Source organism: Perognathus longimembris, chromosome 13 (genome assembly GCF_023159225.1).
Source record: "Perognathus longimembris pacificus isolate PPM17 chromosome 13, ASM2315922v1, whole genome shotgun sequence".
NCBI lineage: Eukaryota > Metazoa > Chordata > Mammalia > Rodentia > Heteromyidae > Perognathus > Perognathus longimembris.
The window spans coordinates 17,828,932-17,844,835 of record NC_063173.1 but is presented as its reverse complement, the minus strand read 5'-3'; the positions used below and the strand labels follow the sequence as shown (position 1 = coordinate 17,844,835).

At 37.3% G+C, this 15,904-nt stretch overlaps 1 protein-coding gene and 1 pseudogene across 2 annotated transcripts in view; one reads left to right on the top strand and one right to left on the bottom strand.

The window, feature by feature from the left end:
• The window catches only part of Sbf2 (SET binding factor 2), a 263,756-nt gene that overhangs the window by 49,323 nt on the left and 198,529 nt on the right, over positions 1-15,904 (top strand). For both annotated transcript variants that reach the window (XM_048359587.1, XM_048359588.1), the window contains exon 2: positions 2,583-2,668. In XM_048359587.1, the coding sequence (XP_048215544.1) occupies positions 2,583-2,668 (86 nt within the window). The remainder of the gene's footprint in view (positions 1-2,582; positions 2,669-15,904) is intronic.
• LOC125361258 lies at positions 5,262-6,123 on the bottom strand (annotated as a pseudogene).

Here is a 15,904-nt window from a genome sequence, read left to right as displayed (position 1 = left end):
GACTTTTCTGCCCAGGTTGGCTTCAAATGACTGTCCTCCAGATCTCAGTCTTAAGAGTAGATAGGAATATAGGCATGAGCCACTTGCACCAGCTTCAAATATGGTTTTGTTAAAAAAAAAGTTCACATGTTTCATTCAAAAGTAACTTCAATAAATAAAAAAGGGCTTATGGGCACCAAAAAAAAAAAAAAGCTAATATAAAAACAAAGCTGTTACAGTGTATCAAGCATACCAAGCTAGTTTTCTCAAGTAGGACAGATTGATACACATTCTCACTAACACACATTTCAGTGTAAATTAACATTTCCTTGATACAACTCTAAGAAGTAGATGATAACATCCCATTTTACATATTGAGAAGGAAAAATGAAGCATAAGAAAGGTGATGTAGTTTCCTCAGAGTAAAGTAATAGCAAGTAAATACTGGAAATAGGTTCTAAGACCATATTCTTTTTTTGTGCCAGTCCTGAGGCTTGAACTCTGGGCCTGGCAGCTGCCCCAGAATGTTTTATCTGTTTCTGCTCAAGGCTAGCTCTCTGCCACCTGAGTCAAGCTTCACTTCCAGCTTTATTTGGTAGTTAATTGGAGGTAAGAGTCCACAAATGTTTCCTGCCTGCACTGGCTTCAAACTGTGATCCTCAGAGCTTAGCTTCCTGAGGAGCTAGGATTACAGACATGATCCACTGATGCCCACCTTCTATATACTTTAAATCATCTCAATATTACTTCAATTTTTTTGGCAGTCCTGGGACTTGAACTCAGGGCCTGAGCACTGTCCCTGGCTTCTTTTTGCTCAAGGCTAACACTCTACCTCTTGAGCCACACAGCACCACTTCAGGCTTTTTCTGTTTATGTGGTGCTGAGGAATCAAACCCAGGGCTTCATGTATGCTAGGCAAGCACTCTATCACTAAGCCATATTCCCAGATACTTCTGTATTTAATACAATGGGAATGCTGTGCAAATCATTGCTTTACTGTATAATTTGAAATAATGACTAGCAAAAAGGCTGTACTTGTTGAATACCGATATTTTTTCCAACTGTTTCCTTTTGTCTTCTTGTTTTTTTGAGTCTGTATTCTTATACAAATATAATGATATACGATATATCCTTTGTATGTATATATACATATATATATATACATATATATGATCCATACCACAAATAGAAATGTTTAGATTTGAAAAGATAGATTTTGGGGCTAGAGAGTAGAGGATGAGGAGGCAGAAAATAAGATTTTTATTGGAAATATGGTTTTATTTAAATATTTGAAGGACTTTCCTGTAGAAATTGGAAGATTATCTGAGCAGGGTGGTGCACACTTCTAATCCCAGCTACTCAGAAATTAGAAATAGGAGAATCACAGTCTGAGGCTGACTAGGGCAAAAGTTTGAGACCCTATGTGAAAAACAACTAAAGCAAAAAGAGCCCAAGTAATAGAATGGCACTGGGCCCTGAATTCAAACCCCAGTACTGCAAACAATCAGTCAGGGTTTTTGTTTTGTTTTTTTCTTTTTTGTTAGTTCTGGGGCTTGGACTCAGGGCCTGAGCACTGTCCCTGGCTTCTTTTTGCTCAAGGCTCTGCCACATGAGCCACAGCACAGCTTCTGGCCATTTTCTATATATGTGGTGCTGATGAATCGAACACAGGGCTTCATGTATACAAGGCGAGCACTCAACCACTAGGCCATGTTCCCAGCCCTGGGAGACATTCTTGGTTGTAATAACTCGGTGTTGGTGGTGGGTGCTACTAGGGACATCTAGGGAAGAAAGGCTACAGGATGCTGCTAAACATATTGCAAAGCATAAGATCATATTCTTTTCCACCCAACATATAAAAAAGAATTATCCAGCCCATAACATCAGTAATGCCAATGTTGAGAAAGTTTGCCTAGATAATGTAAGGCCTCAGTGGGCCAGCCTAAAAAACTTGTATTTAACCCATCATAGTATCCAAACTGAAACTTAGTGCTAACAGTACCATTTCATTTGTCATTTAAGATTATTATTGTTTCCATAGAAAAACTCTTAAAATTCAGCTTGGGACACTGATTTTACTTTCTTTTTGAAGCACAGAGGGCAATTTATTTCAATTATATAATAGATTCCAAGAGTTTAGATTTCAGTGCCTCCTCCTATCTATCAGTCTATAGGGTAGGGATTGCCTGCGACTTCAGTATTATTTTGGAAGAGGAACAGTTTTTGATTAGTATAAATTAGTTGTACAGTTTGGGGGCTTATTACCTTTCTCTCTCTCTCTCTCTCTCTCTCTCTCTATATATATATATATATAAAGATATATATTACAATGTATCCCCATCTCACTTCCTTATTCCACTTCCTTTTCTTAAAATAATTTCACCAGGTTTCATTCTTCTATTTTCATACATTCAAACAAATAGCTTGACCATATTCATCATTATGTGTCCACCAGAAGAATACTTCTATTTCCTTTATAAACTTAAGAAAATTTTAATCTATGTATCGCCTCATTCAAATATTAATTTATGAATGAATTTTAGTGTAAGTATATTTAGATATCTTAGTAACTTAAAACGGATTAATTTTTATTTTATTAACAGGGTCAGGAGAAGGTCTGGGAAAAATAATCCAGAGATTTCCACAGAAGGACTGGGATGATACACCTTTTCCACAGGGAATTGAATTGGTAAGTTAGTATTATACTTTATGGTAATATTCTTCTTTCTTAAAATGTTGTATTTCTGTTTGCATTATCTTATGCTTTCTGTTAAATAATTTGATGATATTCCTGCAACATATTCCTAGAAATAATTTGCTCCTCTCATATCACCAGTTGTTTTGATTTTGGAATACCTGTTTTGCTTTCTTATTTTTCTCCATTAAAAGTAAAATTTATATTCATATACTCAAAAGCATAAAAATCTCTGATTGCTTAGTAAAATTCTTAGCCTAAATAATTTCATGTTACTAAGAAAATATTATTTTCTCTGAAAATAGCTGTTGTAGGGAAAACAAAGCAATAACATAGACAGATAAGAAACGAAATGTTCATTTAATGGTTACCAGTTATGCTTTGAGTTGGTCTTGAAATCACAAATCTGAATTATTTCCTTGTTAACTATAGGGTTTGCAACTTTTTTGTTAGCCAGTCCATGGGAATTTAATGGTTGAATGTAGTTTATAATAGCTAGGCCAATCTATTTTTCTTAACCATGGCAGACTCATGGAGAGTGGTAAAAAAGAGAATTAGAATGATGGTCACTAAACATTTCCAAATAAGACTTTGAAGCTTGCTTCTTTAAACATAATAGAGAAAGAGAAAGAAGTGAGAAAGAGGAGTGTGTGGGTGTGTATGAGAGAGAGACAGACAGACAGAGACAGAGAGGGAAGGAAGAAGGAGAAGGGAATCACGTTTAGGTAAATATATATGTAAACAGTTCCTGTTGAAAAAACATATGGCATAATACAACAGTTAAAGCGTGCAGGCTCTGAGCATGTGCACAGTAGCACCTATAATCTTAGCTACTTGGAGAATTGAGATTAGGGGGATCATGGCTCAAGGCTAGCCTGAGCAAAAATTTTGTGGGGCCCTCATCTTAACCAGTAAAAGCTGACTATGGTGGTATATGCCTATCATCTCAGTTATGCAAAAATAGAATTGAGGTTCAGGCTTATCTCAGCAAAAGGGCAACATTACTTGGGAAATAACCAAAGCAAAATGTGCCAGGGATGTGGCTCAAGTGGTAGAAACCCTGGTTCAAACTTTAGTACTAAGGAAAAAAAAATCAAGCTCTGAAGTAGGCTGCCGGGGATGAAATCCTAGCAGCTGGTGGTATGACTTTTGACAAGTTACTTAGCGTATTTGCTTATCAGAACCTTTATCTATAAAGTGCTAATCTCACGGGTATTATAAAGATAGAATGCATAAATAATTAAAACACATGGGGGGGGAGGAAATGAGGGAAGAGGTAACAGATTGTACAAGAAATGTACCCACTGCCTTATGTATGAAACTGTAACCCCTCTGTACATCACTTTGACAATAAATAATTATTCAAAAAATATTATGGGGCTGGGGATATGGCCTAGTGGCAAGAGTGCTTGCCTTGTATACATGAGGCCCTGGGTTCAATTCCCCAGCACCACATATACAGAAAATGGCCAGAAGTGGCGTTGTGGCTTAAGTGGCAGAGTGCTAGCCTTGAGCAAAAAGAAGCCAGGGACAGTGCTCAGGCCCTGAGTCCAAGCCCCAGGACTGGCCAAAAATAAAAAAATAAAAAAAAATTATGATACCTTCCATGAAACAAATGGTCTAATAAATTAAGTAGATGGTTGTTTATTATTATTCCTATTGCTTCAGTATTTCAATAAGAGGAAGAATTGTTTATTCTCTTGTTAGCATGGACTAGAAATGTCAGGAATAAAATGATGTTGAAAATTGTAAATTTTCTCATCCTTGTTGATGCCTCATTGTACTTTATTAGGATGGAAGAGTACTTAGTTTTATTTCTTATAACTCAAGCCACCTAAAGAAGGTTGTGAGTTTTTAGCCTCACAAGAGGGTAAATCTTGAATTGGGCAATTAAAAATGAAGAAGGAATATAAGAATCTAAAGGAAGTGGTTAGAGATTTGTAGCATAGTATTTAAAGTTTTACAGGGTAAATTAATACTTAATATTAAAATGTTAGATTGTGTTGGGAATTTTCTTAACACTTTTCCTAATTGCTAATAGCTCTGATTATTTAGTATTTATCATGCTTCATCAAGTACAAAATAAATGTATTATATATCAAAAGTCATTACAGCAGAATAAATTACTGCTAATTTCTTGTGGTCTCTTAAAATTATTTATTGTCTTATGTTACTCTTTCATGTATTAGAGATTTGTAATTATTCTGTATATAAACAGCAATAATATAAACAACCATAGTATACTCTTATTGTGTCAAAACCAAAGAGATATAATGAAATGTTCCTCTACTTTGGCCTAGTCCCTAAAAGGTTTATTGATTGTAGTGCAGTAGTGACTATTTTTGTATGTGTATAGGGAAAAGTCATTTTCTTTCCAACACAGAATGACTTTTAGCATATAACATTAAGTAATTAACACCTTGCAGTTGTATAGCATGGATAGACTATCATCATTTACATAATATAAACTTAGATAATTGGTAATCATGCATTAATTTACAAGTAAGTAGACCAAGGCTTAGCAAATACAAATAATTTAAACTAACCAGGATTCACCAGAGCTAGTATTCAAACCTAGGTCTTTTTTTTTTCACAAATAGGTCTTTTATTTGTCACTATTAAAACTCTGAATTTTAAACAGTTTCTTGGACTGGTGGTTCGTATCCATCAGCTCGCTCGACTTTAGCACCAGTCTCATCCCCAGTAGCTTTTCCAGAACTACCACCTTCACCATGAAGCTCCATGAGTTTTCCCAATTCAAACTTGGGCTTCTTCAGCATTTTTACTTTTCTAACGAAGACATCATGCAGTGAATAAATAGACTAGCAGGCCTTTTCTATGTCTTTGCCAATGCTGTCTGGAATCAATTTATTAACTACTTCTTTCAAGTCATTTGTCTGCACCTCTCTGGTCATGATCTCCATCATCTTCTTCCAGATCTGGCGCACCTGCTGATGCTGGGCATAGGAGGTCTTGCGGATTTGATTGTTGCGTTTTTTTAGTAAAACCAACACAAAACAGACGAAGCAAATAATCCTCTGTAGTCTTGACATCAACATGAGCTTCAATCATGGTCTGCCACTTTTTAACCATGGAGCACATTTTGTCTCGGGTGAGATCCATGCCATGGAAGTTGGTCAGACAGTTCTTGCCCTGAACATCCTCAGTAATGAGCTTGAACTTTCTGAATGTGACTTCATCATTCTGCAGATCAGCGAGGCTCACTTCAAACACCCGACCCTTGAGGCCATCAGATGTGATTTTGGTTCCTTGAGACCTCGTGACTAGTGTTTTCCCAATATTCCTTATATTGAACATGGCCAATGCTTTCACATCATACCAATCTTTCTTAGAAAATGGTTCAACCACTTTCTTCTTGGCTCCCTTTTTACCGCCTTTTGTAAGGCGCTTGTTCTTGCCGACCGCCATGGTGCTGGTCAGAGAGCCGAAAGGCCAAACCTAGGTCTTTAACTCTTAGTTTTACTCAGGATGTGAGAGTATTCTAGAAATGACATTTTAAGCTACATTAACATTTATAGTTTAGTATAAATACAGTATCTGAAAATAGAGTTCTGTAATTTGGAAGAACTGAGGTTAAAAAAATGTTAAGAGAATGCTGCTTGTATTAGTCAATTTTACATCATTATAATGAAATACCTGACACAGGCTACTTAAAAAGAAAAAAGGTTTATTTAGCTCATATGTTTGTACGATTGTGGTATATAGTACATGTTCTATGGCATGGAAAAATGGAAGTCGGCCTAATTATCTGGCAACACAGCTGGCAAGGGTAAGAATGCATGCTCAAGAGCAAATAGGTGATAAGAACTTATATAAGGGTCATACAAAATGGGATATGCCAGGCTTGCTCCTTTTATAAACAGTCCTCAGGAGAACCCCTAAGGAGTATCTTGAGTAATACTACATGCCTCCAGTGAACAAGACCTTCTACTTTCCAGGGCTACTTTTTGGGGACCAAATTTTATTGACAACAAACTTTTAGGGGATATTACACTATATCCAGATCACAGCACTGCATTATTGAATGGAGACCAACTCTACCTACATACTGTATCTAGAAACAAATAGAAGTTCAGAGCATACTATATTGAAATTACTTTCTGTTGCCATCTCTCCTTCTCACATACCACATAGTTGATGTAGATAAATTTAAATGAAAGACAGATTGGTCAAATTATTTTGATTGGTTCAATCAACTTGATTAAAGTTTAACCTGAAAATTAAACTTTACAACTTGTAGAAAATAACTGTAAGCATTTACCCACTAATAAATTGAATCTTAAGTGTAATTTAGAGGATACTGAATTCTTTCCATTTTTTACAAAAAGAAGTTGCCTTCTTTTTCTTCTATTTAGAAATGGTAAACTTTAATTTGGTATGATTTTAAAAATAAAAATATGAAAATAAGTGAAACCAAACATAATGACTGCTTTTCTAGTTCTGGGATATTTTTGTCTTTTTCTTGTGCTTTTTAGGTATACAGAGAAACCACAGACAGTCATATAAATAAAATTGAAAGTTAATTTTAGTAATAGTATTTCAAAGAAAATTAAAGAATTGTTTTCCATAGGCATTCTATGGCTAACAATCTATTCATGATTGTGAGAAAAAAAAGTTTTTATTGGCTGGGTGTAGGGCATCAACAAAATAGTATTGTTTTGGCACCAGCTCCTTTTTAAGTTACCCTGTCTCAAAAGTGAATCTTTTTATACTATAATTCAGAATGCCTTCACTGAAGCATTTATAGCCTAGCTAATTTTCTTAGAAGACAAAAGTACCGTGGTTATCTTGTGGCTTGAAAAAGAATAAGCAGTCAGAATTTCTAAATATGAAGTTCTTAAAAAATTAATTAGTTAAATTATGCACTACTGATTTGTCTTTTAGTATGGGAAAAAGAGAAAAAAGCCATATTTAATGTTCTGTGGATGTAACTAAGAAGTATGTTGAATATGGGATGCTATTTGAGGGAAGAGAAGTAACTCTAAGTTCCATGTAATGTTTTAATTCTTTAAGCTGTTTAGAATGTGTTGAATATAACAAATGGGGCAGCACCTATCCATCCAACCTAGACAATAAATACTGTTCAGTTTGGGAACTGAATCAAAAGAACATAAGTGAGTTTTCTTAACATGACAGGAGAATGAGAAAGGTAGTAAAAGTGCATGACAGAATTAGAATTTATAATGATTCTAAAAGTTTGGAGTTATGGTCCCTTTATGTAAGATGATGAAGTACAGTAGGTGAACATGTAAATTCTTGCCTGTGGGTATAAAAAGCCAACTGTGCAACTCATTGTTTAAAGTAAAGATAGGGTGAATAATATGCTAGCCAGAGAGATTTGAGGACTACATGAAAATAACTTAAAATTATAAATGATATCTAAGAAAGATTATAGGTAGCATCTGAAGCCCATATACTGAGGTAGAATGTTAGGTTATGAATGTAGTGTTAAAGATAGTCTGGAAGTTGATATGAAGGACATGTGAAAGGACTTGACTTTGTTTAGACATAAGACCAGTGGAGTGTAGTATGAAGACAGCCTTTACAAACATACCAGGGACTACAGAAATTATTTAAGTTGACTTAGATCAGTTATATGGGAGGGGTTTCATTGTTACATCTCCATAAACGGCAGTACTGTATTTCAATCTGTTTCACCACTCCCTCTGTCACATTCCCTAAACCCTTTTCTCCAGAAAGGAGGGGAAAAGTCATGTTTATAACAAAGTAAATGAAGTTTGCTAGAAAATGGTGTGTGGGGATGTGGGTGTGGGTGTATGTGTGCTGTTCCTGGGGCTTGAACTCTGGGCCTGGGTGCTGTCCTTGAGTTTCTTTTTGTGCAAGGCTAGCACTCTACCACTTGAGCCTCAGTGCTACTTGGAGCTTTTTCTGAGTAGTTTCAGACTTTGTTGCCTGGGCTGGCTTCAAACTACAATGCCCAGATTTCAGCTCCCTAAGTATCTAGGATGATTACAGGTGTGAGCACTGGTGTCTGGTGAAAATAGTACTTGTATCTTCCAGATTGTAGTTTCATTAAAGTAATAAAACCACATAGCTGGGATCCCAAGGGTTCTAGAGGAAGCATTATTGGGAGATGATGAAAGGTGTCAGAGGTGGAGCAAGTTGGAGGAAGTAGGCCACTGGGTACTATATCTTGCTTCTCAACTCTGAGAATGTATGTATCTAAATATTTGTATGTGTGTATATATAGCTACATATAGACATATACTTAGTTTATAAGAGGTAGCATCAACTTAGAATATCAACTCCCTAGATAATATAATCTGTTTCCAAAGCTATATAAAGTGATATACATGTTGACACACACACACGTGTGTGTGTGTTTAATTTTTTTGTGTCTGCTGGTCCTAGGGCTTGAACTCAAGGCCTGGGCACTCTCCTTGAGCTTTTCTGCTCAGGGAAAGCACTCTGCCATTTGAACCACAACTCTACTTCCAGTTTTTTGAAGGGTAATTGGAAGTAAGTCTCAAGGACTGTCCTACCCTGTGCTGGCTTTAAATCCTGAGCCTCAGATCTCAGCCTCCTGAGTAGCTAGGATTACAGACATAAGCCATCAGCATTCAGCATAAAGCAATACTGTTGTTGTTTTTTTGTTTGTTTTTTATCAGATGTGGAGCTTGAACTCAGGGCCTAGGCACTGTCCCCTGAGCCTCTTTGTGCTCAAGGTTAGCAGCTCTGCCACTTTGAGCCACAGTTCCACTTCTTCTAGTTTTTGAATGGTTAATGGAGATAAGAGTCTCACAGGAACTTTTCTGCCTGGGCTGGCTTCTTACCACCATCCTCAGACCTCAGCCTTCTAAGTATCTAGGATTACAGGTGTGAGCTACTGGCACCTGGCCAAGTGATACCTTTTTTTATAGTCCCTCTCCCCATTCATGGTCTAATGAAACCTTTTGCTGATCTAGTCATCCTATTTGATGTATAAAATATGCTAACATTCTTCTTTTTTAGTTTCTGTTGTTCTTTGAAGATTAATATAGAACTTACAGTTAGCGATATTATTATGTGTGGATATTTCCTTATACTTTGGCCTAATCTTAACATACCTTGAAGCAAGCCAGAATAACTTGTAACTGTGAAGTATTTGGTGGCCTCTAGTGGTACTTTTGTGTTAACAAAAAGTTACCAGTATCACCAATATACAAAACTTTTATGATGAGAAAATAACTAAGTTGGCAAGATAAATTATGTGTATTTATTAAAGACAAATTTTATTCTTTGGGAATTAAAATTTATTATAAATTTATCAGTGATATAGATATTCTATTATAACAAATTATAACAACAACATAATTAAGACTACTCTTTAAAGAAATACTTTGGTAGGGGGAGAAGGGTGAAAATGAGGGGATAACACTGTGCAAAAAGAAATGTACTCGGCTGGGAATGTGGCTTAGTGGTAGAGTGCTTGCCTAGCATGCATGAAGCTCTGGGTTCAATTCCTCATTACGACATAAACAGAAAAAGCTGGAAGTAGCACCATGGCTCAAGATGGTAGAGTGCTAGCCTTGAGGAAAACAAATAAAGTTCAGGGCAGTGCCCAGGCCCTGAGTTCAAGCCCAGGACTGGAAAAAATTATAAAAATAATGTACTCATGCCAGGTGCCCGTCAGTGGCTCATGCCTATAATCCTAGCTACCCAAGAGACTGAGATCTGAGAATCACAGTTCAAAGCCAGCCTGGGCATGAAAATCTGTGAGACTCTTATCTCCAATTAACCACCAGAAAACCAGAAGTGTCACTGTGGCTCAACTGGTAGAGTACTAGCCTTGAGCTGAAGAGCTCAGGGACAGCGCAGGCCCAGAGTTCAAGCCCTACAACTGACAAAAAAAAAGCAAAAAAGAAATGAATTCATGATCTTACCTATGTAACTGTAACTAACCCCTGTGTACATCATCTTTACAATAAAATTGAAATTGGGAAAAAAGAAATACGTTGGAAATTATACACATATATCCTTTTTATTGGAGTATGAGAGAGGATCTTATTGTATAGTCCAGACTGGCTTGAAACTTGAAATTTTCTTGCCTTAACCTTCTGAATGCTGGGATTGCAGATATGTATCACCATGCCCAGCTCACATATAATTTTAGTGCTTAATGTTTAGTAATACTTTATTATCGCATTGCACTGAGATGGGAAAATGAAGCAAGGAAGTAATAATTTCTGACATCTTCTTACAGATAATGAAAACTAAAAATAGGATTTGTATTTTATGTATTAATCATAAAGATAAGAAGTCCTTTATTTCTCTATTATCTTTATTATGATGATGATGATTATTATTGGTTTTTGTGTTTTTGTGGTTTTTTTTTTACTTTTAATGTATTGTTTTGATGCCAGGCCTGTGGCTTGAATTTAGGGTTTGGGTACTACTGTCTCTGAGCTTTTGTGCTCAGGGCTAGTGTTCTACCACTTGAGCCACAGTTCCACTTCTGGCTTTTTGATGTTTAATTGGAGATGAGTCTCACAGACTTTCCTGCCTGACTAGCTTCAAACCACCATCCTAGATCATAGCCTCCTGAGTAGCTAGTATTACAGGTGTGAGTCAACAGCACCCAGACTGTTTATTTCTTTAAACAGCTAATTCTGGGTAGTTGGAAGATACTTTAAGTTAGGCCAAGAATTATTTAGAACTTGGATTATAATGTGGAAATTTAGATATCATTTCAAAACTTGGCTAAATCCACATAAAGTGAATATTTGAAGGAGCTAAAGAGAAAAATAACACGTTTAGGAAAGCTAAATTTTAGTGCTGCAATTAATCTCCATTCATTGTAATGAAATTCAGACAAATTCAGTAGCTTATGCAGTGTCATATAGCTACTTTTTAGTTGCTAAGCTGACAAAACCCCTTGTCTTTTGACTCTTTGTTAAAGCTTTTTAAGAACTAAAATAAAATAATTTGTTCATTGTAATAGGACAAGCTGATTTAATTTTTTCTTGGTGCTTAAAAAAAGATTTAAAAAATAGGATAAACCTTAAATTCTAATTTGGAGAGTCTAAGTAGCATTAGAAATTCAGCAATAAAGTGTTTTAACACTAAAGTCAGAAGAGTTAAATGATATGAATTCTTGGTACTTATGTTGTTGAGCTTTTATTTATTTCCTTTAGTACAGGGGTTTGAATTCAAACTTGCTTCACTTGTGTGACCAGTGCTGTACTATTTGAGCCACACCTCCAGTTTAGTTTTGTGCTGATTAATTGGAGATGGACTCGCTTGGATTTTTTTTTCCCCCCTGAGCTGGCTTCAAAGTGATCTTCCAGGTCTCAGCTTCTTTAACAGCTAGGATTAAACTGTGAGCCAGTGGTGTCCATCTTACAGCTTTTTTTTGTTGTTTGTTTCAAAGATGGGTCATATTCACAAGAAGCATCCATAGTATCTGTGGACTCAGGAATAACTTTTACTATGACACGGTGTTCTAATGAAAAAAGATTGGATTTTCTTATTGGATTTATAAGTGACTAAATGATTTTATTAAGGGTAGTAAGATCTTTAGCATTTCTCTCCAATTTAATATTCTTGTGCTTGGTTTGGAAAGAAGAATAACTTGTTATAAAACTTGGCTAAGGGGCTGGGGATATAGCCTAGTGGCAAGAGTGCCTGCCTCGGATACACGAGGCCCTAGGTTCGATTCCCCAGCACCACATATACAGAAAAAACGGCCAGAAGCGGCGCTGTGGCTCATGTGGCAGAGTGCTAGCCTTGAGCAGGAAGAAGCCAGGGACAGTGTTCAGGCCCTGAGTCCAAGGCCCAGGACTGGCCAAAAAAAAAAAAGATAACTTCAGGGGGCTGGGGATATGGCCTAGTGGCAAGAGTGCTGGCCTCCCATACATGAAGCCCTGGGTTCAATTCCCCAGCACCACATATACAGAAAACGGCCAGAAGTGGCACTGTGGGTCAAGTGGCAGAGTGCTAGCCTTGAGCACAAAGAAGCCAGGGACAGTGCTCAGGTCCTGAGTCCAAGCCCCACGACTGGCAAAAAAAAAAACCCAAAAAACCAACTTAAACTTGAGATGAGAAAGACTGGCACTAGTCATAATAAATAAATAAATAACTTATGTAGTATGTGGAAATGGTGAGTTGATACCCAGGGCTTGTGGCTCCTGTAATCCCAGCTTCTCGGGAGACTGAGATCTGAGGAGAGTGATTTATTTTTTGGCCGTCCTGGGGCTTGAACTCAGGACCTGAGCACTGTCCCTGTCTTCTACTTCTTATTATTCTTCTTTTTTTTTTGCCAGTCCTGGGCCTTGAACTCAGGGCTTGAGCACTGTCCCTGGCTTCTTTTTGCTCAAGACTAGCACTCTACCACTTGAGCCACAGTGCCACTTCTGGCTTTTTCTGTATATGTGGTGCTGAGGAATCGAACCTGGGGCTTCATGTACACGAGGTGAGCACTTTACCCACTAGGCCATATTCCCAGCCCTCCTGTCTTCTTTTTGCTCAAGGCTAGCACTCTACCACCTGAGGCACAGCACTACTTCTGCCTTTTTCTATATATGTGTTGCTGAGGAATCAAACCCAGGACTTCATGTATATGAGGCATGCACTCTACCACTAGGCCATATTCCCAGCCTAGGATAGTGATTTTTGAAGCCAGCGGGGGCAGGAAAATTCAGGAGACTCTTATCTCCAATTCCCATCAACAAGTCAGAAGTAGAGCCATGGCTCAAGTGGTAGAGTGCTAGCCTTGAGCAAAAAAGCTTAAGGACAGCACCCAGGCCCTGAGTTCAAGTCCCAGGACCACCATACAGACAAAAAGAAAAAAGAAGTAGTACTATAAAAAGTAACAGAAAAACAAAAACAATCTATTTAGGGGCTGGGAATGTGGCTTAATGGTAGAAACACTTGCCTAGCATATGCGAAGCCCTGGGTTCGATTCCCCAGTACCACATAAACAGAAAAAGCCAGAAGTAGTGCTGTGGCTCAACTGGTAAAGTGCTAGTATTCAGCAAAAGCAGCTCTGTCTGCTCAGTCCCTGAGTTCAAGCTCCTGGACTGGCAAAAAAACAAAAACAAAAAGTAATAAAGCAGTGATAGGCAGAATAGCTGCCTATTCATTTAAAAATAAATGAGGCAACTGGTTTTCTTTGCTATTTGCCACACAGAACCTTATAGAAAGCAGATATGCTGAATTAAATAACCTTTTTCATAATTACATATATTTATTGACTATATAATATATACATGTAATACGTGTGTATAGGTATATACGCATGTATGTATGTATGCATGTATAGATACATGCGTATATACCTATACACACATATTTTATATATTTATAGCTATCTATATCTTTTTGGTGTTGGTCCTGGGGCTTGAACTCAGAGCCCCGGAGCTATCCCTGAGCTAATATTTTGCTCATGCTAGCACTCTACTGCTTGAGCCACAACTCCATTTTCAGCTTTACTTTTGTGTGTGTGCATGTGATTAATTGGAGATCAGTGCCTCATGAACTTTCTTGCCTGCCTGCCTGATTTTGAACCACAGCCCTTAGATCTCAGCCTCCTGAGTAGCCAGGATTATAGGTATGAGCCATTCACTGGTGCCTGGCATAATTTATGTTATTAAGCTAGTTGAAATGTGTTGGTTTGACCATATCAAATTATTAAGAAATTGTCATGTTATATGAAGTCTGTAAGTGATTAAAATTAGTTTCCTAGCTTAAAGTAGCCATTGCACATTTAATATTTGACCTATTTGTTTATGATAATATTTTCCTTTTTTTAAAAGAATAGCATATTTTATTCAACACATTACCTTTGCATTATCATTTTTAACTTGCCAGGAATAAAATGGCTGGTGAGACACTTGACATTTCTTTTCTGGGAAGTGTTTTTTTTTTTGTTGTTTATTAATTGAACATAAATTTTTTGTGCAAAAAGGGTACAGTTACATAGTAGGGCAGTGTGTACATTTCTTGTGATATCTTACGTCTTGTTTTTCTATCCCTTATCCAGGTCAGGTAGACATATATACAATATACAATGTATCAAGAACATATACAGTATTCACAGACTTGGTCTCTACTGTCTCTCCGTCTCCCTTTGTTAACAGTCATGTATCAGGGAGATCATGCCCCTTTGTTTTCTGTGTTCTAGGCTTGTCTCGCTCAACATTATTTGTTCGAGTTCTGACCATTTCCCTGCAAACAACAATATTTCACCATTCCTAATCGCTATGTAGTATTCCATTGTGTATAAGTACCATATTTTTTGGATCCATTCGTCTGTGGAGGGGCATCTGGGTTGTTTCCATATTTTGGCTATTGTGAATTGTGCCGTGATAAACATGTCTTTTTGATATCTTAGGTTTTGCTGTTTAGGATAGATGCCTAGGAGTGGTATGGCTGGGTCATAGGGTAGGTCTATATTGAGCTTTTTGAGAAACCTCCATACTGTTCTCCAAAGTGGTTGTACTAATTTGCACTCCCACCAACAATGGAGAAGGGTTCCTCTTTCCCCACAGCCCCTCCAGCATTTGTTGTTTCCTGAGTTCAGAGTATAGGCCATTCTAACTGGGGTGAGGTGGTATCTCAGGGTTGTTTTTATTTGCATTTCCTTTACTAGCAGGGATGTTGAGCGTTTCCTCATGTGTTTCTTTGCCATTTTTATATCTTCTCTTGTGAAGTCTCTCTTTAGCTCTTTTGCCCATTTCCTAATATGTTTATTGGGCTTGGGGGGGCTTAGTTTTTTGAGTTCTCTGTAGATGACAGATATCAGGCCTTTGTCTGTTGCTGTGCTGGTAAATATCCTTTCCCATATGGTTGGCTGTCTTTCTATTTTGGTGGCTATGACCTTAGCTGTGCAGAAACTTTTTAATTTGTACTAGTCCCATTTGTCGAGTCTTTCCCCCTATTTGTTGTGCCCCTGGGACTCTATTCAGGAAGTTCCTTCCTGTGCCTATAAGTTCTAGCGTCTTTCTTATTCTGTCCTTCAGTAGATTCAAGAATTCAGGTCTGATATTGAGGTCCTTGATCCATTTTGAATTGATCTTGGTGCATGGTGATAGGCTTGGGTCTACTTTGAGTTTTCTGCATATGGCTGCCCAGTTCTCCCAGCACCAGTAGTTGAAGAGGCTATGTTTATTCCATTGTATGTCTTTAGCTCCTTTGTCGAATATCAGTTGGCTGTAAGAGTGTGGTTCTTTCTGGGTCTTCAATTCTAATCCATTGGTCTTCCGATCTGTT